Genomic DNA, 24,846 nt, shown 5'->3' with positions numbered 1-24,846 from the left:
TAGCAGAAAGGTGAATTAATTGAACAACATTCTCACTATGGTTTTTTTAAGGTACTTTATGCCCTTTTCTATGACATTATTTTAGCAAAATCTTCTGTTTTTATTTCCATCGCAAGGATAGGTATTGTCTTAAAAAACCGGTGTAAAATGTTGTGTGTAATGAGTCACTGAACTAATATGAAAAGGAATTTCTTTTCTTCAAGACTCATTTGGAATAGAACTTTACTCCAGGGAAGTATATACATCAAACAGTAAACTCAAGTTACGGTGCAATGAAAGAAGCATTCTTGCTATAGTGAATACAACAAACTGTTGAAACAGTCAAAGAAGCAATGTTACTCAGTTCAATTAACTGTCTTGTATGCACAAGTACTGAGTCATACTACCAGCAACCATCCCCATTAAGTATCAACATATTACACTAACTCACCTAGATACACATTACTTCAGGAAAGTGAATGCATATTGGGCAAAATATATGAATTTCTTGTCATATATTTTTTGCTTTGAAGTACATTGTCCAATTATTTTATCATAGTTCTCAAACGAATGAACATAAAGAACTGAAAATCTCCATTGAATAGATTATTGCACACCTGGAATAGCTGCAACAATACATTAATCACCAGTTGACTGTATTGTTGTTTGAATATTATGGTAAGTTTACTTAGTAGCAGCATGCTTATTACAATAACAGGTTAAGAAAAACATTGTTATAATGACATTTAACACGAGAAAGATCTGTTAAAGTGAACATCCACATTACATAACCAGCCTATCAAAGGCAACATTCTGTTCAATAAGTGGAGTCCATAATTAACATCCTCACCAAGTATCATCAGTAATGAAAAGACCTTTTATGCAAACAAAATATTCTTATCTATCAGGTACATACCTATATTTTTTATTGCACTTAACTGCAAAGAATAGCTGCATGTTAACAAATTTTACTAACACTTTATCAGAAACCCTATCAAGATCAAAATAAAACAATATATTTTCCCACACATTATTCCAACTGTAACTGCCACAATATGTAGGTGTGATGAATATGAAAAATTATATTTTAATTCAGTGTGCAACTTTAAAAACAATTACATGAACAGTCTTGTAATTTTACACACAAAAATGAGGACTGTATGTCTAATGTAAGGCATATTTAAAATCCACAGAATTGCCTTTTTAATCTATTTAAGGGAAAATTAAAATAACACATTTTATTGAGGCCCAGCTCTCATTTTTGAATCACTTCTTGTTTACAATATACTGAGGAACTGTACTCACTCCAAAATACAACTTTTGGAGACACTAAAAGATCTCACCAGACCTTAGCCATCAATTAACAGGTTAACCCATAAAATAAAGGCCAGAAAGAAGCTACCTTTTAATAAATGGAAACAATTTTCAGAAGTTACATCTTTTCTGTATCATTTTGCAAAGGCAGTGTATATCACTACATAATAACTGATTCAGTGGAAGACAGCTACTCAGAAATTATCTTTGACAATGAGGGAAACAGTAAGAAATTTATAAAGCTTTGGAAAAAGTGTGCAATCCAAATGTGTCATACTAAATTGCATTAAAAACGAGACAGGGAAGAACGCAAAAGTAGCTTGGAGAGCAATGTAGGTTTACTATTAATACAACTTGACCAAACCCGAATCACAGTACATATCCGAAATACTGTGTAACAAACATTAACTCATTAGATAGTTTAAATCAGATGATATGTATGATGAATGAATTTCATTTTATTCTTCTGTTTAGCCAAATCTAACACAGTTGGCTCGAAACACACATTAACTCTCAACTCTTGTATTATACCTTTAGCATAACACAATCAAAGGTTTATGCAAGTCAGCACATCCTGAAAGAGCATTACTCAATCAGTCACAAAGGAGAGTTGGCCAGAACTCACCGTACTGTCTGCAATCTACCTGTGCAGTATAACAGGCAAGAACTGCATAACATTCATTAGAACAGAGTAAATGCTACAATTCAAACATTTCATCTTGTTCTTTCTGCAACCTCTGTAACGACGAACGGACTTTGCGCCCTTGCGTCATTACTAAAGTTTGAGGCATACTCAGCACATCATTGTGAGAGTGTGAAGATGCTGTAAGAACTGCTGTTGCACCCTGCATTGGTGTCACCCCTGAGGACGCTTCAAACTGCTGCTGCCGAAGCCGGGATCGTGTAGTTCTTCTACGGCCAAACATGTCGTCATCAGAAGAACTGCAGAATCTGGAGACAAGAGAACTGATATTATAAGTGTTGTATGTCAAACAATTTAACGTCAGACTCACCATCCAAAAGAAAAGTTTTAAAAACTAGGTATAGCTAAGGCAAACACCACGTTGCTAAATATTTCTGGTGCCTTAAAACTGAACTAGACCATGATGTTAATCCACTGCCTGCCTTTTGCAAACTATATTGCCATTGTTTCTTTTGTCAGCTTTTGTTATGACTTATATAATAGAGTGACTATATGAGGACATGATGAAACAAATTACAGTTTATTCTATGTTTGTAATTAGCTTGCTACATATTTCTGTGCAAGCCCGACAACTAACTCCAAAGTTTCATCCTGTTACTTGTTTCCCCTCATGTCTGTCTGCACACAGTAAATATATAAATAGTGGTACAAATCAACATAGTAAAGAAAAATAGGAGATTATGATTCAGATATATAAAGCTGTACAAAAGATTTTTGAACAAAAGCTATGTGGCACTTTTAGGTGTCAATCATTGCTCATCCACAGTTCAGTACTACTGTGGGGAGTCTTGATAGAATATACAACTTTAAAATGTGGATTACACACAGTTCAATATTTAAATATAAATCATTGAAATGTGGCTAATCAAGTGGCCCATCCTTACCTTTACAAGCCAGTGAGTCCTCCCTCAGAAGAGGTTTCATACAAGGTCACTGCTTGACATGCATTATTAAGAAGAGACCTGCCATATGCGATTCGTTTGCTTTACTCATTACCACTCATTATTTCAACCTATCACTCAGTCTACCCTAAAGACATTATGTATGTATGTATGTATGTATGTATGTCTGGGCTGTCAGTTGAAGCTTTTCACGTACATTAAGGTTGATGATATCACTTATTCTGAATCTTTCTGTTTGCAGGTCACATGTTGTGATTATTTCATATTAGGTATTAGGATGCTAAACAGCATGTTTTTAGGTGCATTTGCTGAATATGGTCATGTGATGAGTTGGACAACTAAGTTTTTCTTCACAAGCAATATTACTGCAACTATGGCCAATAGGTTTACATTACCAGTTCTCATAAATTTCTGAATTTTTTATTCATTTTTAAGAATGTCTGCCAATGCCAACAACTAAATGGGTGAGAAGGTGCTTCCCCTCCAGGCCAGACCTGCAAGGAGAATCACAAAAGTGGAGTGATATCACCCGACTCCCACTGGATGCAGCTAAGCTAGAGGGAGGGCATTTATGTGTAACTGGAAAGCATTAATGTAATCAAAATTAATGCAAAGTTTGTCTAGGTTCCAGCTTCATCATTCATCTAAGTAATTCCTCCAACATGATTAAAAAATGTTGTCATTGAAGGTAGCAACACGACACAATGTGTTTCTCTGCTTAGATCTTTTACTTAACATTACAGTAATGTAACTGTGTACAGTGAAAAACTATGTTTGACATTGTGTCAACTGTTGGAGGGCAATCTCTATTGTGATATACAGTAAAACTTACTGGAAATGGAATCGCATCGGACTAAAATAATTTTCCAAATTGAACAAGTTTCCGGATTACACAAAACTGACTGGACTACACAAAACTGACTGGACTACACAAAATTTGTCAGGTATCAAACTTAAGTACAGTAAAAAATTTTCAATTCCACTTCAGCACAGCACTGTATACTGGACAATATAACACTGGACTATTACACTAATTGATAAATAAAACAACATTTCTATATTTTTATTCTGACTTTAAATTTGTTTATTACTGTATATACATACATATTATTCCCATGTTTATTTGTTTGACATTTCACTTTTTTTCACCACATATCAATGAGGGAACCTTGTTTTTAATTTCCTGTTCAAAATAGTTTTCTCTATGCAATTTTTTGCATCATACAATAGTTCCAACACATTAGGAGAATCCTCCTCCTCCTGTTTCTTCTTCACCAGCCTCTGTGTTGTGGACTTCTATTAAATTTGTTGTGAAAGTGGAGAGAGTTGACAAAGTCATCACTTCAAATGTAATCATCTGCACTGCATGAAATGTTTCGCATTTTCTTCAATTCTTTAACTTCGAAGGCCACAGAAGCATCTTGTTCCTCACGCTCAAACCCCACTTTGTTGAAGCACTTTGTGACAGTTTCGGGTTTTATCTCTTTTACTGCCAAGCCAATCCAATTTACTGCATCCAGGACAGGAACTGACCGTGCAAGAGCAAACACTTTCAGTTTCTTGAACGATAAGAATATTAGATTTCATCAGTAATCGCCTATAATGTCACTTGAATACGTAAATAATTCCGTTGTTCACGGGTTGTGAGGCTGGTTGAACCTTGAGGGAATCAAGCCAATTTCACATTTGGTAACATTACTTTTGGGTGGCAGGTTGCATTGTCTAGGGAAAGGAGAACTTGGTGATTTCCTTTTTCATTCTTCCACAAGTCCACACACCATCCACACCTTTTTATTGCTTCCCCATGTGACTGGAAGCTCACTGACATCTATGTTTTTGAAACAACACTGTTTTGCCACCTTTCCAATCACCAGTAGCTTCTCCATTTCACCTTCACACAGCAGTACAGTGAGTCTTTCCTTAGACATTTTTCTGCCGGTGCACTTTTCACTTTGAATTGCTAGCGATTTAAAGACAGCGCGCAATAAAACAGTCCCATTTCATTGGCATTGAACATGTCTCTCAGGTCATAAAATCACAATTAAGTTGGACAGTATTGTCTTCCATTGAGTTGCCACACTTTCCTGCACATCCTTAGCTTCCCCACACACTTGATTCCCACATGATGTGCCTAGTTCTGAAACTGTAACTCCAAGCTCTTCAGAAACTTTCAGAGCCTCACTGCAACAGGAGTCCAGATAAAGGTAAGTTGGTTAATTTCTTCATTTCTGGTCTTGTTCGCACCTCTTTTCATCTGCCCGTTCCCTTTTATCCATTTGTCCCCAATCTTATCCTTGTTTCTTGAAGTCTCATAAATTTGCGTTTTATCACATTTGAAACAACAATTTCGTGCACAGATATATTGCCTTTCTCACTAGCCTCGATTACATTAACCTTTTCGTTAAGTGTTAATGGCACATACCGTTTGTTCAACATCATGTTACTGTATCTCTTAAAGTGTTACTAGTCAACTGAAACTGGCAGAAAATAATGACCTTGCCAGGTAAAACCATTGTTTAATGGAACAAGCCCCACTCCTTTCACTGTGCACATTGCAGTATAGTGTTGGTATATGCGCAACAATGTTCCTGCATGCGCTGGTGTGCGTCAATAATGAGGAAAACGAGAAAGCGGGCAAACAGAGTGCTGACGAACGAATCGTTTCGTTTGATGTACTGTACCAACACTGAGCATAATTTACTCATCGTTGCACAGAGTGGCGCAGTTTTAGGTCCACACCTGGACCCTTTTTCTTGGTTTTGTGCCACTTAGTGTTAAAAGTAATGTTCTTGTAGAGTTGTTAATAACTAATGAAATGTAATACAGCAGTACTGTACAGGCCTTTTCTGCATTATCCAATGAATTATTAAGTATGTTTTAAGATTTGCTTTCTGCTTCCACATTAGGCATGTTCTGTTTTATACAAAAAATCAGCATATAAAAGTGCACTGAATTCATTGGGACTGAAATAGTTGTATGGTCTGGGAAGGTTTCCGATTTATACACATGCTGATTTGAGAAAGTTTTACCGTATTACCAGTGATCTTGGTAAACCTGGTTTTTAAGAACAACACAGTAACTTGTTCATTAGTTTTAACACTAACAATGTATACATACCCTGTAAACTGACTCTTCCCATCATTCTGATAAAAGAATCATTCAAATGCTCTATGGAACTTTTAACTAACATCCTGTTTGCATCAAGGTCATCACTTAAGTCAGGAATAGATTTCTTGCAACTATTGAGAAAAGATGAATCACTGCACATGAAGGATATCAAAATACAGTCACAACAATATAAAGTTTAAAACACCATCTGTACTTCCACAATATCCCATCAACAAATATCCGTAACTTGCTGAATAACTTCCACTAAGCTAATAACATCAAGTAACTCAAAAATTCAGAGAATCATCCCAGAATATCTCTTGATTTCCTTGACTATCTTTTTGATAAATGGCAAGGGAAGCAAACTGGTATAATGAGGTAGTTCATTTATAAAGATACCTATTCTCTTCCTATATAAGACTGTCGATTCATATTTAACATGTTAAAATCTGTCAGAGTATGATGATTTGCTTCACACATCCGTATCTCACATTAAGTTAAATGATCCATGTTTCGAATGTTGTCAAGATGTTTCAGGATTAGAAACTGACCACAGGACATCAGTTCAGTCTCACTAAAAACTATTTTAAACTTATCAAGGTGTCCAATAGCTGCACCCATGTTCACAGATGCCACTGTTATTGAAAAGCATCTACCAAGACAAAGAGCATCTACCAAGACAACAGCACAGGATGAGAAAATACCAGTTGCTGAACGACTCCTTGGCAACACTATAGCATCTAACTGGTTTGACACTGAGACAGTATACATCCTCCAAGTGTCAGACTTCACATCAAAAATTCCAATTTTAATTCGGGAGCAGCAGTGGTGGAACATTTGAGAGAAACTTTTGAGAATATTTCACATAAATTTCCTTGGTATGTTGTTGTATTAGGTACAGATTTCAAATTATCAACTATAGACTGGGAGAATCAAATCCTTAGAGCAGGTAGTAGAGACAGGGAATTGTGTGAAATAGTTTAAAATACTTTATTCAAAAATTGCATGGAACAGTTAATAACATAATCAACTTATTTTTGAAGGCAAAAATTTAAACCTGCTGGTGAAAAACAGATTCAAACTTCTCTAATCAGTGTAGAACAAGGAGTGGCGATCAAGGCCCCGACAATCACAGAATATGGCTGTAAACAGGAATACAAAGAAAGGTATGAAGATATTTCCGCTTAGCAAGAATAACAGATTTCAGATTACCTGAGTTGTCTGCATGAATATTTCCTCTCCAGCATTCACCAATGTAGAGTATCAATGGAGTTCAAGAGCAATATACAGCATACTTTACAGTTATGTGCCTAATAAAGTTGTGAGGAATGGAAAAGAACCATCGTGGTTTGACAGCTATGTCAGAAAGCTGCTATGAAAGCAAAGAGAGCTTCACTGCAAATTTAAATGTGGCGAAAGCCTCACAGGCAAAAAGTAAACTAAGCCAAAATTAGCATAAGGACGGTCATGTGTGAAGCATCAACATAGAATCTAAACTAAAATTCCATCTACTGACTTGACAGAAAAACTGAAGCAGTTTTGGTCTTAAATCTTAAACGGATTGAAGCCATCTGTCCAGATACTCTGTGACCATAATTGTACTGAAAAAGAGGATGGCACAGAAAAGGCCAAAATGCTAAACTCATTTTTCCAATACTGTTTCACAGACAGTCACACTGTAGTACTTCCTTTAAATCATCTCACAAATAACAAACAGGTGATACTGAAACACCTAACAATGGGATAAAAGCAACTGCAATCATGAGTGAAGTGTTCCTGCTGATTGGAAAAAAAAGCACAGGTCATTCCCATTTTCTAGAAAGGTCCATACGAAACTGTAGGCCTATATCTGACACCAGTCAGTTGTAGAATTTTGGAATGTGTCCTATAATTGCATATTATGACATTTCTGGAGACAGAATCTCCTCTGTATGAATGAACATGGGCTCCAAAAACAATGGTCATGTAAAACCCAGCCCCCTCTGTTCATCCATGAGACCCTGAAGGCAGTAAATACTGGGGTCCAGGTAGATACAGTGTTCCTCGGCTTCCATAAGGCATTTGGTACAGTTCTGCACTGTTGCATAATGAACAAAATACAAGTGTTCAGATTATCAGACCAACTATCATTGGATTGAAGAGCTTCTAGCACAGAGAACAGCATGTCATTCTCAATGTAGAGAAGTCTTCAGACAAAGAAGTGGCACTGGGTGTAACCCAAGGGAGTGTTACAGGTCCATTACTTTTCACACTATATATAAATGATATAGTAGGCAATATCTGAAGGTCCATGAAACTTCATGGACAGTTCTCTTGTATACAAAGAGAGTTGCAGTGAAACATAGGAAGTCTGCACAGAATCACCACTTTGCGTGCAGTGTGTAGAAACTGACTCAACATAAACATAATGTATTGCATATACATATGAAGGAAGATCCATTATGTACGAATACACGATTGGGCAACAATCACAGAAAACAGTAATTTCCGTAAAATACTAAAGAGTACGCGTACAGAGTGATTTAAAGTGGAACGAGTTCATAAAACTGACTGCAGGAATGGTAGGTGCGAGGGGGAGATTCATTGGAAGAGTCCTCAGGAAATGTAGTCTGTCAACAAAGTAGGTAGCTTAAAAACCATCGTTGAGCCAATATTTGAATAATGCTTATCAGTACGAGATCTGTACCACATAGGATTGTTAGGGGAAATAAAGAAGATCTAAGGAAGAACAGCTTGTTTCATTCACAGGTTCATTTAGTGAGGACAAAAGCATCAGAGAGAGAGAGAGAGAGAGAGAGAGAGAGAGAGAGAGAGAGAGAGAGAGAGAGAGAGAATGTTCTGCATCATGGTGCGGTTTATTGTAAAGTTACGAGAGTGTATATTCCTAGAAGAGTCACTTGTGAAAAGACCATGAAGATAAAATTACAGAGAGATTTGAAGGCACATGGAGGCTTACTGGCAATATTTCTTCCCATGAACTGTATGAGACGAACAGGAAAAGAGGGGAGTGACAATGGTACATAAAGTACCCAGCACCACATATCGGAAGGTGGCTTGTAGAGTATAGATTTAGATAGATATGTAAATAGAATCTGATTCAAAGAGCTTGTTCATTCAAACCTCTAGAAGAGCAAAGGCAAGAAAACACCATAACAAGAGCCTTCTGCATATGATGATAAAGCACACTGTTTTCAAACTACTTGTGAATAGTAACCTTAATGCACTTGCAAGGACGAATAAACAAAAAGAGTTAGGATTCCCCAAGAAATACAGACACTCCAGTTCTACTTCTATACAAAAGAAGTAGTTTCCTTTACAGGAAATATACATTGCCGACATTGATGATGTCTCTATCACAAAAGGAAATATAAAGCCAATCATTAACAAGAACATTAATTCTTACATATCAATCGCAATCTATCCAGGTTCTGGTGGATTATTTGGTTCTTTTTTCAGTGGTATGTGTTGTTTCCGTTTCTTCTGTCAAAAAATGTGATACTTTAAGAAAGTAACAACAGGAACACCGATCCTTTAAGGTTTCAGTTTTAAAATTATCCTTACCAGAATCACAACAGTCACACAAGCTCGCAACATTAACTGATTCTTTATTGTAATTTTATAACAAAGAGAGCTCTAATGATAGTGTTGACAATAACACATTTCTTACAGCAATGATCGTCAGCATGACTTAACAGTTGTGAACTGCTTGATTCTTAAAGCCCTACAGTTGTTTCACTAAATAGGTACAAAAAGCTTCATGCATACCCACTATTCAAATATTGATAGTGTCCCAGGAGTAATGGACAATGTTCAAGGATGTAGGAGGAATGCTCATTTGAAGCAAAACACTTTGTATGGACACATGCCCTACTCCGAATGGTTTCTGGGATACAACACATTTAATGTACATTGTTATCTTCTATATTATTCAACATATTGTCAGATTTACACATACACAATTGTTAGTAAACATAACATGTGTTTTACGAAGTATCAACTGAAAAATACGTATTTAGTCACCTCTAAGCATTATTGTTACAGCTGTGGTACGACTCATGAAAAATATTCAAATATCCCATCGTCACTTTACACTGATCAGCCAGAACATTAAGACCACCTACCTAATAGCCAGTATGTCCACCTTTAGTAAGGACAGCAGTGATGATCAGTCATGGCACGGAAGCAATGAGATCTTGGCAGGTCGTTGGAGGGAGTTGGCACACATATGCACACACAATTCACTTGATTCCTGGAAGTTTCGGGGAGGAAAGAGTAGGGGTGGGGGATGGGGATAAGCTCTGATGTCACATTCAATCACATCCCAGATGTGTTAGATCAGGTTTACATACAGTGAGCAGAGGGGGAAGCACATCAATTTGAACTTGCCACCGTGTTCCTCTAACCACTTCATCACAACACTGGCCTTGTGACATTCTCCATTATCTTGTTGATAACTGCCACTATCATCGGGAAGCATGATCACCACGAAGGGGTGTAAATGTTCTGCAACCAATGTACGATTTTCCCTGGCCATCATGGTGCATTGCACAAGTTCTGCTGGACCCATGGATGCCCACATGAATGTTCCCCAGAGCATAATGGAGCCGCCGCCACCTTGTCTTCGTCCCGCTGTACAGGTTCAAGGAACTGTTCCCTGACAGAGGATGGATTCGTGCCTTCCCAATGGTACAGTGAAGAAAGTATTGGGATTCATCAGATTATTCAATGCTCTGCCACTGTGCTAATGTCCAGTGCCGATGGTCAAGTGTCAGTTTCAGTCTTACTTGATGATGTCGTGGTGTTAACATTGGTACATTCACTGGTTGTCAGCTGTTGAGGTCCATCGTCTGGGGTGTTCAGTGCACTGTATGTTCAGATGCACAAGTGCTCTGCCTAACATTAAACTCTGATGTCAGTTCTGCCCCAGTCCACCACCTGTCCTGTTTTACCAGTCTGCCCAGCCTATTATGTCAGACATCTGTAATGAGGTGTGGCCATCCAACCCCTTGATGTCTAATGGCTTCACCTTGGTTTCGCCACATGCAGAAGACACTCACCACAACATTCCTAGAATATCTGACAAGTCGTGCAGTTTCTGAAATGCTCGTGCCGAGCCACCGGGCCCTCACAGTCTGTCCTCGGTCAAACTCATACAAATTGCGCATCTTCCCATAGCCTACAAATGGACAGCACATTCACTGATACCATGTGCACCATGCTTGTGTGACCAGTCGTCTTGCCACACCAGGTGATGCTGCTATTGCCTGGACGGGATGGCAGAACATATGTGACTGAGTGCCTCTGCATGTTCCCTGAAGAGGGCAGCAGCATCCATGATGCAACCAAGCAGTTCATCTCTCGTATTGCCTTTTGTTTGTTCACCTCAGACTTTACCCAACTTCCTAGGTCAACGGAAGCGTCCAATTCTGCCCGTCTGCTCTGACCCGTGACATTCCTATTGTGGCGTGTGACGTCACGATGGCGCGGAGTTCAGTTTGTGAGAGTGGCGTTTTTGTAGGTGTCGTTTCGACACCTGCTGCTCTCTGTTGGTGTGTTTATGGGTAGCGTGTTATGTGGCGTACTGGGTTCAGTTGCGTGGTAGCCTTTGACCTGTGTGGTTTTGGTGTTGACCGTGGGGTTAGAGGAATATTTTTCAGTGAGTTAACAATTTAGTTTTTGTTGTGCCCAAGTTATTGTAGTGTTTTTCTCTGTTCGTCATATGTGAATTTTTTAAAATTACTTTGTTTATGTCTTTGGTAGGTATGGATATGACTGACAAAATCAACAGTTCGCATTTGTGTGCGCTGATGGGGGGACAGTGGTCCCTTATTAAGTTCCTTCAGCTATTTGGTCTGTTGGCTGAAGTGGTCAAGTGTTCTGTGTGTTGGGAAGAAATGAGACTTACGAAAGTTCTGGCATCTCTGACCAGGGATAGCTACATGTGGCGGTGTTGTAGGGATAATCTATGGAGCTCCATTAGGCAAGGTTCCTGGTTTGAGAAGTCTAGGTTGGGCATGCAAGAAATTGTGGTAATGACTTATTTTTGTTATAAATCCTCTCCCAGTTTCTTTGCACATGAGGTGGGTGCGAGTTAGAGGACGGTGCTCGATTGTTATTTTTTTGTCGTGAGGTGTGTTCGGAATATATTAAGTACAGGGGTAAGTTGGGTGGGCCTGGGGTGGTTGTGGAGGTTGATGAGTCTCAGTTTGGGAAGAGAAGTTAGTATGGGAGGGGGTGTGTGAGTGACCTAGAGGGCAGTGCCGGAGCTTTTTTGTGGCAAGTTGTTTTTTCAGAGGTTTTTTGTGTCTAGAATCTAGATGGTTGATGGGGTATTTGTGAGTTGTTTGGTTGTTGGTGATTTGTTATCATGAATTTGCTGTTGGGCTATATAGGTCAAGGAAAGTGTTCGATTCCAATTTTGTTTTTCTAGGGACTTTTTTGGTGGTAGCGATAATTGTGGTGGTGAAAGTTTTGAGTTTTATAATGTGGTATCGGTAGTTGCTGTTTAGCTATATAGGTCAAGGGATGTGACTGATTCCAGAGGATATTGTATGCAGTGGAATTTGGGAAGGTTGTGGGGTCTTGCTATTTTATCATTTTGTGTCGTTTGGTTTAGTGTCGTGTGTTTATATTTAGTTTGTCCCCACCCAAAAACCCCTAATTTCCCCCACTTGTCCCATTAGTTTCATTATATTTTCGGAGGAATGTGTGTTTGAGGATTTTTCGATCTAATTTCGTGTTTGTCGTCATGTTTACATAATGACGTCATAGGCGAAGTATGGGAGTTGTTGTGAATGGTCGTTTCCGCCATGTTGGTGATGTCATGGGTCAAAGCACACTGATGGAATCTGACGCTTCTGCGATCCCAACTCCCTCACAAAATTAGAATGGCATAATGTCTGGCAAGCTTGGTGGCCAGTAAATTTTTCACCATAATTGATACAGCAATTGGCAATGGCCTTGCCGCAGTGGCTACACCGGTTCCCGTGAGATCACCGAAGTTAAGCAATCGGGTGTGGTCGGCACTTGGTTGGGTAACCATCCAGGCCGCCATGTGCTGTTGCCATTTTCGGGGTGCACTCAGCCTCATGATGCCAATTGAGGAGATACTTGACCAAATAGTAGCGGCTTCGGTCAACAATATCATCATTATGACTGGGAGAGGATGACACGGCATTCGGATGGTCCCGGTAGGCCACTCATGGCCTGAGGGAGTGAGGGGGGGGAGGGGGGAAATCTATACAGCAATTATGGTAATACATACACATGTGTGTCACAAGCCTAAAAACAAGCGTACATTATATGAGTTCTCTTGGAAACCATTTGGAGTAGGGCATATATCCATATAAAGTTTTTTTGCTTTAAATGAGCGTTCCTGACATATCCCTGAATACTGACCATTACAATCTGTATTTAATATTATTGGAAAAAAATTCGGAAGTGTCATTTCTCTTTTATTATTTAACAGAAACGATTGTCAAGTGAGTAAAGGGAGAGCTGTACCTCAATTTACAGCTCAGACTAAAACTGGAATAAAACAAATCACTTTGTGGCCACTTGGCAAGTCTAAAATAATTTTATTATACAAAGAACATTTTAGAAGTCAGCCTAAGACCACAATAAAGAAAGTTCACAGCTTCCAGAAAGCATTGTAGTGTGATTTGTAGAACCATTGTCTAGAGCTAAGTGACTTACTCAGGATGATAATGGAAAGGTGTGCTGCAGAATCCTTCCATATAACTCACAAGAGCAATACCATAATGTGTCTTGTGTGTTGAAAATCAATTGTACATAACAGTAGCAAGCATGAGAAAGTTTGTGATAGTGAGATATGCAGTACCAAAGCAATCTACATATTCTATCCATTGTGTACATTTTCTAGTCCAAGGCGGAGAAAAAATAAACACAACAAATATTACACAATATTCGAAAACAAGAACATTCCATATGCATGAAGTAATTTTACGATAGCCTGTATGGAGAGGTGGGCTGTATGGGCATTGGGGTTTGTCTGTACGTGCATCATACAGCCACGACATTACCACCAAAGGGAACACCTGAATTACATAGGGTAGAACAGAAAAACAACTAGTTATGTCACAATGCATTCTTTGTCTCTTTCTACATTGAACCCACAGCACTCCCACTTCTTAGTTGCAAACCACTGCAGTTAACATGCTTTACATGTCTCGGTGCAATATCACCCAATAACTGGTTACGAATCATTCAAGTGAATTCATACACATGAATATAAGTTTGCCATCTGCAATTGAATAGTAATGATGGCTGCCAAGCACCCATTTTGTCTGGCAGGATGAAGTTCGCAAAAAAGCTATGGCACAGTTTAAATTAACAACTAGTCAAAATTTATAGCTGTACGTAGTAGGAAAATGCAAGCATTTGTTTAAGCTGAGAAAACTATCTACAGTCAACAGAGCTACACAGTTCAGAAAAACAGATTAATAATGATTGTCATTTTATGGAGCCAAGCGATGTGATTAAAAAACAATGACAGATTGAGATTGAATCTGTAATGTATGTCACAAAATGAGCCTGGATGAGTGACTAGCAGAAAAAAAAGTCAGACAGTAAAATCTGGTTAACTTGCATTTCAATTGGAAGTACAGAGCACTTTCAGCATTACACAACAGAAGAGCAGATTGTGGTCAAAAGTTTTGAGCTCTGTTTTCACTTTGTACCTTCATCTTTGTGGGAGTATCAGAAACTGTTGATTTTTGAAAATAAGTCTTATTTCAAAGAGCTTCTGATGAAATAAAACTTTATTAATTACCGTCAACTGAGGTTATTCTGATCCCATGGAGGTAACACTGATCTGGGATCACTTTCATCTTTTTCTTCGCATTTCTGGATAAATTTATTCATCATCTTGAAAATAATAGTTATCATATAATACAATGGAATTCGTTAATTTTAATTACACACACTAAAAAATTAAATAGCATTGTAGTTCAATTTTTTACACAAGGCCCATATATATGCTTATAAATTCAACTATGGAAAACTTTCTGGGCCCAGAAGGAATGGTTAATCCTTTCGTCATAAGGTTCTTATATGTTCAAACATTTTCATGAAGGTGGCTGACACTGAACAGTACAAACAATTTTAAGAATTAAAAATTAAAATTTCTTTAAAAAGTGTAACAGCGATCCCCTAACATCCCCCCCCCCCCCCTCAGGGGTAACACTGACCCCCTGAATATTATACAAATTTGCCTAGATACAGTGTAAAAAGAACAACTCATAATCTTTGTTTATAAATTAAGATTAGGGCAACAATGAACTTAAATTCATAGTCAGTCTTGTACAGTCTCTGTCATTACAAGTGTTTTGTCTATTGCTGAAGTTTTAGATTGAGATTCATGTTTTGTTTTAACTGCAAAGAACGGACACAATAGGCTATAACTTTATTAGGCAATGAAGTTAAAGAATAGTGTGTCAGTTTGAATAGAAAAGTAAAGGAATAGCTAACTTAAAAATTGAACTGAGATGCCTTGGACTTACCAAATGTCTCCGGATGCAAAATGTTACCTAGATGTGGATAAGGAAATACTAGTAGAAATAATTTTGTTAATTAAAGAGACGCTTTACTCTCTTAACTCCCAGGTGAACAGGATATGGAAGAGAAAAAGGAAGCTATAGCTGAATCTCTGGTTTCATATTCAAAGTTTCTATGTAAAAAGAAAAATATCGATAGCCTTTTGAAAAACAAATGTAAGAAAAAACTGGTGTGAGCCCTTGTAAATCTGCACTGAGTCTTGGCCCAAAATCATTCAAATCATCATCAAATGAAAATGTGTGTGCACTACAAAAAAGTTAAAATTGTCTGCAGATACAAATGATGCAAACTATCCTCAGCCTAGATGTTCCAAGCCATTCACAACTAAAGAACAACTCTCAAAGGTCAAGAAAAATCTCTTCCAAAAGTGTGATAATTCTTTGTCAGAATATGAGCTTCACGTAATAAAATTGTCAGACTCTGAAAACTGATGAAAGATTCTGACCCTTCACATTATTCTGTTGTTGATTTGCTGTTCAGTAAATGTATCAAGATTGTTTCCCAAATGACTGTCATGGTGAAAGTAGTTTAGGCTACGAGGGCGAAGTAACTTTTCGATATGTTTGTATATTCACTGCCCATTATGTTATGTGATTGGCAAGCTGACTCCACCAGCACTACAGGTTGATGGGCATAGAAGTCTGTATAAATTTCCAGGGAGGATTTTAGTGAAAGAAGTTTAATGTTATTTGACAGTAAAAGTTGTTGTAGTATGTTTTCAATAAAGGAATGATAACACTGAGAAACAATGATTTTGTTAAATGAGAAAATTTTCACTAATTATTGTGTATTTTGGTATGCTGATTCTGAACATGAAGCTAGAATCGCTTTATTGGGCTCCAATTACTAACATAATGTGCATATATTTTAGTATTTTAAGCTGAATTGTTTATTATTGCATATTAACTTTTATTTCTTTTACCTGAAGCTGAGTTATTATTGCGTACTAACATTTGTTTCCGTTATTTGCAAGTACCACTAAACTGAAACAATATCTTCCAATTAGATGAATATTTAACGAGAGGCAGGCATCAGTGAAATCAAAACCCTATGTTTGACATGTTGTAAACAAAGTTTATAAGTGTGATAAAGAACTTTTTATTGTTTTGTGAGTGTATATAGTTTGTTTGCATACTAACAATGCCCCGTATGTGTGTTAATCACCCCATCAGTATTACAATTCCCACATTCTCATGGGCTACAAACTGGAGTTTACATCATGACATTTCCACATCTGACAGCTTCAGGTGTGCACACGATCTTTATGACCTAAGGATTTAGAAAAAAATAGGGAAAGGATATAATCCTAAAGTGAGGCAGAAAATAATTAATAAACCAAAAGTTGTGGTGCTATGTCAAACCAAAAAGAAGCTCCAGTCATAGCCATGCTGTGAATGGGGAAGCCTGCCTAAGCTGGTACTCCATTTAGTTACCTCATATGACATGCAGGAGTTACTGAGAATCTGCTCTAAGCCCAGTCTTTAAAGGGAGTGTATGCAGGGACAATTAGATATGAGACTTGCAGTATGGAAACACTACTGCAAGGGATCTCTAGACTCTGTGTTAGCCAAACACAGAGCTAAGTCCCCACGGTGGGTTAGGCAACCGTGCACGAGGGGCAGGAATGGGACAGAGAGGGGAAGAGAGGGATTGATACAAGAAATATATCTGAATTTGGATCACAAGATCATAGAACACCACCGATTAACAGTGGTCACAGATGTTAATGAGGATATCTTTTCTGTGAAATCACGCAAATTTAAACGGGACTGCTCAAGGCAGTACAACAACATACTTGTATGGAGCTTGGCAAAGCGTGCCAGATCAAACAATCCAGACAAAATTATAGCTGACTACATGTGACAACACCTACATCTGGCAAGATAACAGTCCAAACCGACATTTTAGAACCTGCCCTCAATTTTTTTTTTATATATACAGGAAGAACACACTGAAAGAAAGACTTTCAAAATGTTAGCAGTATTTTTCAAAAAATGTTGAAAATTGTCAAACTCTTAGCACATCGGACAAATGGAGGAATGTGCACCCCTGCCATATCCATATCAAACAGCACAGGCACAATTTGGCCGCCACATATCCTTGGTTGATGGCACAAACATCAACAGATAACATGGCACAACATGATCTTAATTTATAAAGGGGATTTCAGTTTCCATTTATGGTTTCTCTGACAACTGGCCGCTGTTTATATTCGCTTGAATTAGCTATTCGCTTGATACCCATAATAATAAATAGTTGCCTTTGCAGTATAGCTAAGTGTTAACTGTGGAGATAAAATTGAATTAATTCTCTTCATAATTTCTTCATACATGTTTGCTGAAAGACTGTCTGTGCAGGTTCCACAGTAATGTCTAACACAATTAATGCCTTCAACCTTGCATAGATGAAGTATGAAAAATGTATGTAATTGTCCTGAAGACCCACATGTATTATTTATCAGCTAATTTCATGGATTCATTTGAATGAGGTCACCATTTCATAAGACATTGGGGAAAGATTAGCAGAAACAGGAAAAAACTGACAATTCCAATGACCTGTGGTTCAAATGGTCATTGTACATAAGGTACACAACAAAATACAGTAGCTTCCTAGCCCAAGGAAAATTTGTAGATCCAAAAATAATAGTATTCACCGACACAAAAGAGACTAAATTTTTTCAGTAAATGAAGGAGGGAGGAAACAGAAACCTAAGCAGTGTGGAAAGCCTATTGTGTTTCTTAAAATCTGAACATGAATCGTATAAAGGGAAGACAGATTCTACAGTAAGTACAAAACGTGTCAAAATAAAGCTAACAAAAGCATGAACAAAAAACTCTTTGAAAGATTAATAATTTCTCATGAGAGTCAATGAACATGTACCAAGTGAGATCTATGAGACTGGGCACACACTGAATTGCAAGCAAGATGAACACTACTGATTTCCAAGCTTCTTTGATCTGGTTAAACAGTTTCAGGACATTAAATGACAAGAAGGTTGCAAAATTACGTAGTTTACCTTGAGTAAACTTTTAGGAGATGTCATTAACAGGTAATACTATAGAGAAATTCGTAGCTGACATGAGGACAAAGCTTCTTGTTAGCCCCTAAAATGTCTTGTATAAAGACAGTCAGGTTTCATATAAGCACTATGAGCAAACTGCACTTTATCATTTCAAAGAAAGAAAGTTATTTGTGATGATATGAGTGCTGTGATAAATTCATATATGACAACGCCAGTGATAAGTAGAAGTGGATTAGCGTTTCCACAGTTTCATATCAGTCTTCAGTAACCTCGAGGCAAATTAGGACAAAAAAAAAATAAATAAAAAATAAAAAAAGGCCTATGACCTGCAAAGATTTTACAATTGACTTTGTACAGTCTGTAAAAAGGGGAGAAGAATTTTCAGTGTCTTCTTAGCATCTGCAGAAAATAATTGTTTTTGTTTGATTTTTGGTCTGGACATAGCAACACCTCCGTCTTTAGGATGATGATGACGATAAGATTTAATATAGTTAGGATTCCACCAGGAACTAATAGTGTTACTAACCTCTCTTAAAAAATATTTCAAACATTTAAAGCAATTTTCAAAAAATTTTCTGACAATATAATTTCTGATAGCTCTTTGTCATTTCTGATTTATCAGCAGAACAGTATTGGTAAAGTTCAGTCATTTTCACATTGTCAGTTTGCATCACCACATTTTACAAATTTCATCAAGTATGCTTGGTACATAGAACGATGACCACAAACATTTTTTCCCCCATTCCAGTTCCGTCTAAATAAAATTAACAATTACGGTGAAGAGCCTGAATGCATCAATTTTTCTTTTATCAGATATGCCTAGTGTAAGGAAAACATTTATTTTCATCATCCAATAGGTACTTTGCATTTTTGAAATGATTTCAGGGAATAAACAAGGAACTATTTCATTGTTAATAAAATAAAAAATTATTATAACAACTGACATGAATTATTGTATTTCATGTCAACAAATTAGTCTCTACTGAGGGAAGTCATTTGTAACATAACATCATTCATTGCCTTTATTTCCTTTCCTGTGGCAGACACTTTTATAACAATTACATCTGCAACAGTTCAGCTGTCAATATGAACTGCAACCAGCTCAAAAAAATTAATGATTTGAGGCATTTTTGGTATGGTTTAAGCGATTAAAATTCACTTGTGTGTAATCTGGACTTACACAGTGCTATGTTCTCTTGCTGTGGATGTCTCTGCTAATTCAATGACTTGCTTGCTAGGCTGTAACAGTTGTACAAACCACTGTTATTAGCAGTTCTTTGTGCAGCAAAAATGAGTAACTTTACCTTTTTTTAAATCTAGATCTACATCCATGCTCTGCAAACCACTGCGAAGTGTGTGGCACAGGGATCTCACTGCACCAGTTATTAGTGTTTCTTACCATTCCATTCACATGTGGAGTGCAGTGCAGGATGAATGATTGTTTGAATGCCTCTGTATGTGTCACAATAATTCTAATATTGTCCTCATGATGCCCATGTGAGCGATGTGTAGGGGATTGTAGCATATTCCTAGTCATCATTTGAAACCAATCTTGTAACTTTGTTACCAGACTTTCTCTGGGTAGTTTACGTCCACCTCGAAGAGTCTAGCAGCTCAGTTTCTACAGCATCATTGTAACACTTTCCCACAGGTCAAATAAAACTGTGACCACTCATGCTGCCCTTCTCCGTAATAGTTCATTATCTCATGTTAGTTCTATTTGTTATGGGTCCCACACGCATCAGCAATATAATAGAATTGGGTATACGAGTGATTTGTAAGCAATCTCCTTTGTAGACTGATTGCACTTCCCCAGTATTCTACCAACACACAGAAGTCTGCCATATACTTTACAGCCTTTGTGATCATTCCATTTCATATCCCTATGAAGTGTTATGCCCAGGGATTTGTATGATTGGCCAATTCTAACTAACTCACTGATATTACAGTCATAGGATACTATGTTTTACATTTCTGAACATTTAAAGCAAGTTGCCAATTGTTGCACCACTTTGAAATCTCATCAAGATCTGACTGAATATTTATGAAGGTTCTTTCAGACAGTACTTCATTTGCATCATCTGCAAAAAGTCTGAGGTTACCATTAATACTGTCCGTAAGATAATTAATATAGAACATGGACAGCAATGGTCGCAACACACTTCTCTGAGACACACCCGAAATTACATCTGCATCTGACAATGAGTCCATCCAAGATAATATGCTGTGTCCCCTCTACCAAAAAGTCCTCAATCAAGTCTCAAATTTCACTTGATACCCCATATGATGGAACATTTGACAATAAATGTAAGTTACTGAGTCAAATGCTTTTCAGAAATTAAAAAATAATTCATCTATCTGCCTGCCTGCCTTGCTCCAAAGCATTCTGTATGCCATGTGAGAAAAGAGTGCTTTAGCAGCTAAAATTTTGAAAGAGCATTTCTTTCAGGGTATTCTTTCTGTGTGAAAAAAATTTCAGAGTAGATTGACATGTCAGATTTGATCATTCCATTGTGAGCTTACTGTCAACATATAAAAATAGGTGATACACAAAAGTTTAATCCCAAGACTCTGTGTCATATATACAGTGAAAATTTTCATCACTAGGAATCACACAAATTAAACAAATCATAAAAGAATCCTTATCACTAGGTGTGTTAAGAGGATGTAAATATAATGCTAAAAGAAATGTCTAACATAATATTGATAAGTAACTGAGATGCAGAAAGTATATCAGTGCAAGGTAGATCAAGTCTTGCATATATGGTTTAATTTTGGCAATGTCTAAATTCTGAAAGTATAGAGCCAATACACATCCACAGTGATTACAGGTTTTATTGACACTATTTCAAATGGACACGGCAGAAATTACACATGTTTCAGTTTAAAGAACACAGCATTTGACAAAGACTAAAGTATGGCAGTCAATCCTATAGCTGGTATGTCTTTCCCTTTTTCCAAGCCTGCCAATTCTCAATAAGAAGACTTAAAGAGTAATGGGGAATATAGATCATAATGTAACAATCCTGCACATCAATTAATGCTAAAGATGCTGTTTTTAGTGTCACAAAACTGTTGGACGGACTACAGACCAAAACAATTAACAAGGTTGGCTTGAAGATGATGATTACTTACTAGCAAACAACATTTTAGATGGAAACCTAATGAAATGAGTCAAATGTCTAATTCCATCTGCTTGGTTGAGGGATTTTGGGGTGGGGGGAAGGGGGGTCAAATTGAAGCAATGGTGGACATCCCCTTACATTTTTCGTAATTTATGTATGGTGTGTGAACACAATATGCATCAAAATACTCATCTAATACTTATCTGCTATTTAATGTATGTTACCTGAATTTATATGGCAGTTTCCCCTTTTATGGCGAAAAGAATGTTAAGTATGGCAAAGCACATTCAAATATGGCACGAATGTAAGTATTAGACTACTCTACTAGCCAATCTGCTAGCACAACCTATGACATTCACTGGCTTTGTCAACCAAATTATCACTTTCCAACCTAACCTAGACCTCGGGCTAAGCTGCAAATGTCTTCAGTCTGCCACCATAAATAAGATTTCAGAGTGGAGGGCAGGGATAGCAATATCACACTCTAGACTAAAAGGATTAAAGATACAAAAAATTAATTTTCATTTGAGGAGTTTATGCGAATAATGACAATTAGTTGTTCATTCTGCCTAGAAATATTTTGAGGATAGCTAATGCATTCTACACGTTCAATAAAAATAAGGTGCATGTGCTCTAGCTACAGGTGGAACATTCAAACATGATGCAAGTCGTGTAGTAATCTACACAGAAAAACAAGTCAGGATGAATTAAATTCGAATTTTTATCAATTAATTCAGGTTATTCTGAAGTTGGAAATTTGTAAAGTGCATGCAAACTTACTCACTATTTCCTTGTGTTTTCTTCACTTGACTTTTCATGTTCGCTATGGAATTGTCAATATGAACTAGAAAGTCATTGATGCTTCTCTCTTCTGAGTGAGAGCTGTCTGGAGAGCCTGGTGACCTTGCAGGATTAACATCAGTTGATGACTGGCTTGCTGATAAAGCCTTGTCTGCAGGTACTGGTATAAGCAAATATTCACGAAGAAAGAGACTGTCTGTTGCCCATAATCGGTTAAGTCGGCGAATCTGCTCCATCTGTGTCAAATATGTGTTTTCATTATTGACTGAAATATTTCAGTGACATAGCTACTTAAATTAGATTTCACCCACATTAGAGAACACTTGACCCATAGCATTTTTCTCACAATGAGCAGGATGAAACAAAGGTAATCAAAGAATACAACATTTCTGAAGCAACTTTTTATAATTTTGACTGGTCAGAATTCGAGGTCTACATCGAATTATCTGAAATTCAAGCTACAGATATACATTATGCTTGTATTACCTTATAATATGAATGTAGCATTCCAATAAATGATAAATTGAAATTTAGAACACACATCTACATCCAGTGCTAAGGAAGGTACCTTCAAGCAACAGGTTCCTCCTAGGTAATGCAGAATTTCACTGACCATAGTTCTATACTATACAACTACATGTCTTAGATACAAACAGAAAACTTATGTGTGTAACTAATATTGTTATGTTGTACTTGGTTCCCGCAGTTGGTAGGCTGGATATGATAACACAGCTGCTGTATGCAGTTAGCAGATATTTCTACGGCTGTCTGACACACTGTTACAACTATTTTCATTGATATGTCATACTTACATTTACACCGTATTTCAAAGCAATTCCTTGCAGAGTATCGCCTTCCACTATTATGTGTTTGATACAATTATCTTGCCGGCTAACATGATTGCAAAAGCTGCCATACTTTTTAGGTTGTTTCGCAGATTCTCTGATCGACTGTTTTTCGTCTGTCGTGCTATTTGCCATGTTATATTAAAAGTCAACTACTCCTATTAGGCAAAACACTCGCTACCTCGCTCTCCATGCTTCTTGTGTGTGTCTCGTGTTTGCCGCTAGTGCTATCTATCTGAACCACCAGTAAGCTTTCTAGCAATCGCCAATCGTTAAAATTAAGCAAATGATATACACATGCATTGACTATGGACATTATAAAAATAATGGCAAACCTACATTATCTTCATTGATTACTAAAACAAAACTAGAGCAGCCCATCCACTGTTAAATGTCGTTACACAAATGCGATTGTAATGCACCTTATATCTATGACGAATGACCGCGGGCTTCAAATAACAAAAAGAGTAGTCTGATGTACATAAAACGATAAACGTGCGAAACAATAAAGAATTGACAACAGTAAAATTAGCATGTACACGGAAGGTCAAACGTAATATTTTCAAGGAGTCCATTGTACGTAGAACTTTTATGGAGCTTTTCTTGGCCTTTATGTAATGTATTAGAATAACAATGTCAATTTCTCCGTTCAGCTGTATCTCATAATTTATTGATCAAAATGTGTGGGGAAATTAACTCTTAGCTACTATGAATGTTGACAGGAACACAACTACTATTGAGGAGTCTCTCAGACCGGCTTTTTATTTTTTGGTCATAAAACCACTGTTTTGTTGAATATATATTTTCATATCATTCTGTTATTAGTTACCCTTCTGGGAAACAAGACTTTATGGAAATTTGCATTTTTTAAACAACGCAGAATTTAAAACACTTTGAAAACTAAAACACTGCAAAATTTGCCGTTTAATTTTGTTGTATGTACAAAATTTGCAGTTTGTTTTTATTATTTACGTACTACTAAAATAACAGCACATAATTTACCTCTCTGATTACTCGCACATTATCATCAGGGAGATATTACAGATTCGCAACATAACTGTATGGAAAAACACATTTCAGTTACAACAAATTGTATTTGGAATCAGCTTTGAGTTTACTATTCATCGTTTCAGCCTTAGAGCGATTATTCCACCCATAATTCTATCAAGGGAGAAATTTCGCCAAATTGTTATTTTAAAAATCAAGAAGAGCTTAATTACCCTATTATTCTTCTGAGGCCCTGAATAAAATTGTAATTGCTTTCAGTCTGTATACATTTCACGTAGACCCTCCTACAGTTCTCCAACCAAATCGGAACACCACGCTGTTGACACAGATATCTCGTTTTCCATTTCAAACGAGAACAACAAAAGGCTGACGTTTTTCGTTGTTCAGAAAATTGTTTCTTTATTTGAGGCTCATATCTGCAAAACAGTAAGTTTTCTCTGAGACTTTCAGATATCTGTTGCAA

General features: G+C 37.2%; 1 protein-coding gene across 1 annotated transcript; it reads right to left on the bottom strand.

Moving 5' to 3' along the window:
• Positions 1-262: 262 nt before the first annotated feature.
• On the bottom strand, positions 263-23,754 carry LOC126195412 (lysM and putative peptidoglycan-binding domain-containing protein 1). Its single transcript, XM_049934009.1, has 3 exons — positions 23,343-23,754; positions 22,510-22,766; positions 263-2,244 (listed from the first exon to the last, which is right to left on the bottom strand). The coding sequence occupies exons 1-3, from the start codon at positions 23,508-23,510 to the stop codon at positions 1,992-1,994; spliced, it is 678 nt and encodes a 225-aa protein (XP_049789966.1). The 5' UTR covers positions 23,511-23,754; the 3' UTR covers positions 263-1,991.
• Positions 23,755-24,846: the final 1,092 nt, after the last annotated feature.

Source organism: Schistocerca nitens, chromosome 7 (genome assembly GCF_023898315.1).
Source record: "Schistocerca nitens isolate TAMUIC-IGC-003100 chromosome 7, iqSchNite1.1, whole genome shotgun sequence".
Lineage (NCBI taxonomy): Eukaryota > Metazoa > Arthropoda > Insecta > Orthoptera > Acrididae > Schistocerca > Schistocerca nitens.
This window is presented reverse-complemented; position numbering and strand designations above follow the sequence as displayed.

Bases quoted from the DNA above. Each gene is read 5' to 3' on its own strand.
- LOC126195412 (XM_049934009.1), bottom strand. From the start codon at position 23,510: ATGGCAAATAGCACGACAGACGAAAAACAGTCGATCAGAGAATCTGCG. The intron at 22,767-23,342 runs GTAAGTATGACA...TATTTGACACAG, and splicing joins CTTTGAAATACGGTGTAAAT to ATGGAGCAGATTCGCCGACT. The intron at 2,245-22,509 runs GTAAGTTTGCAT...TCTTGTCTCCAG, and splicing joins AAAACACAAGGAAATAGTGA to ATTCTGCAGTTCTTCTGATG.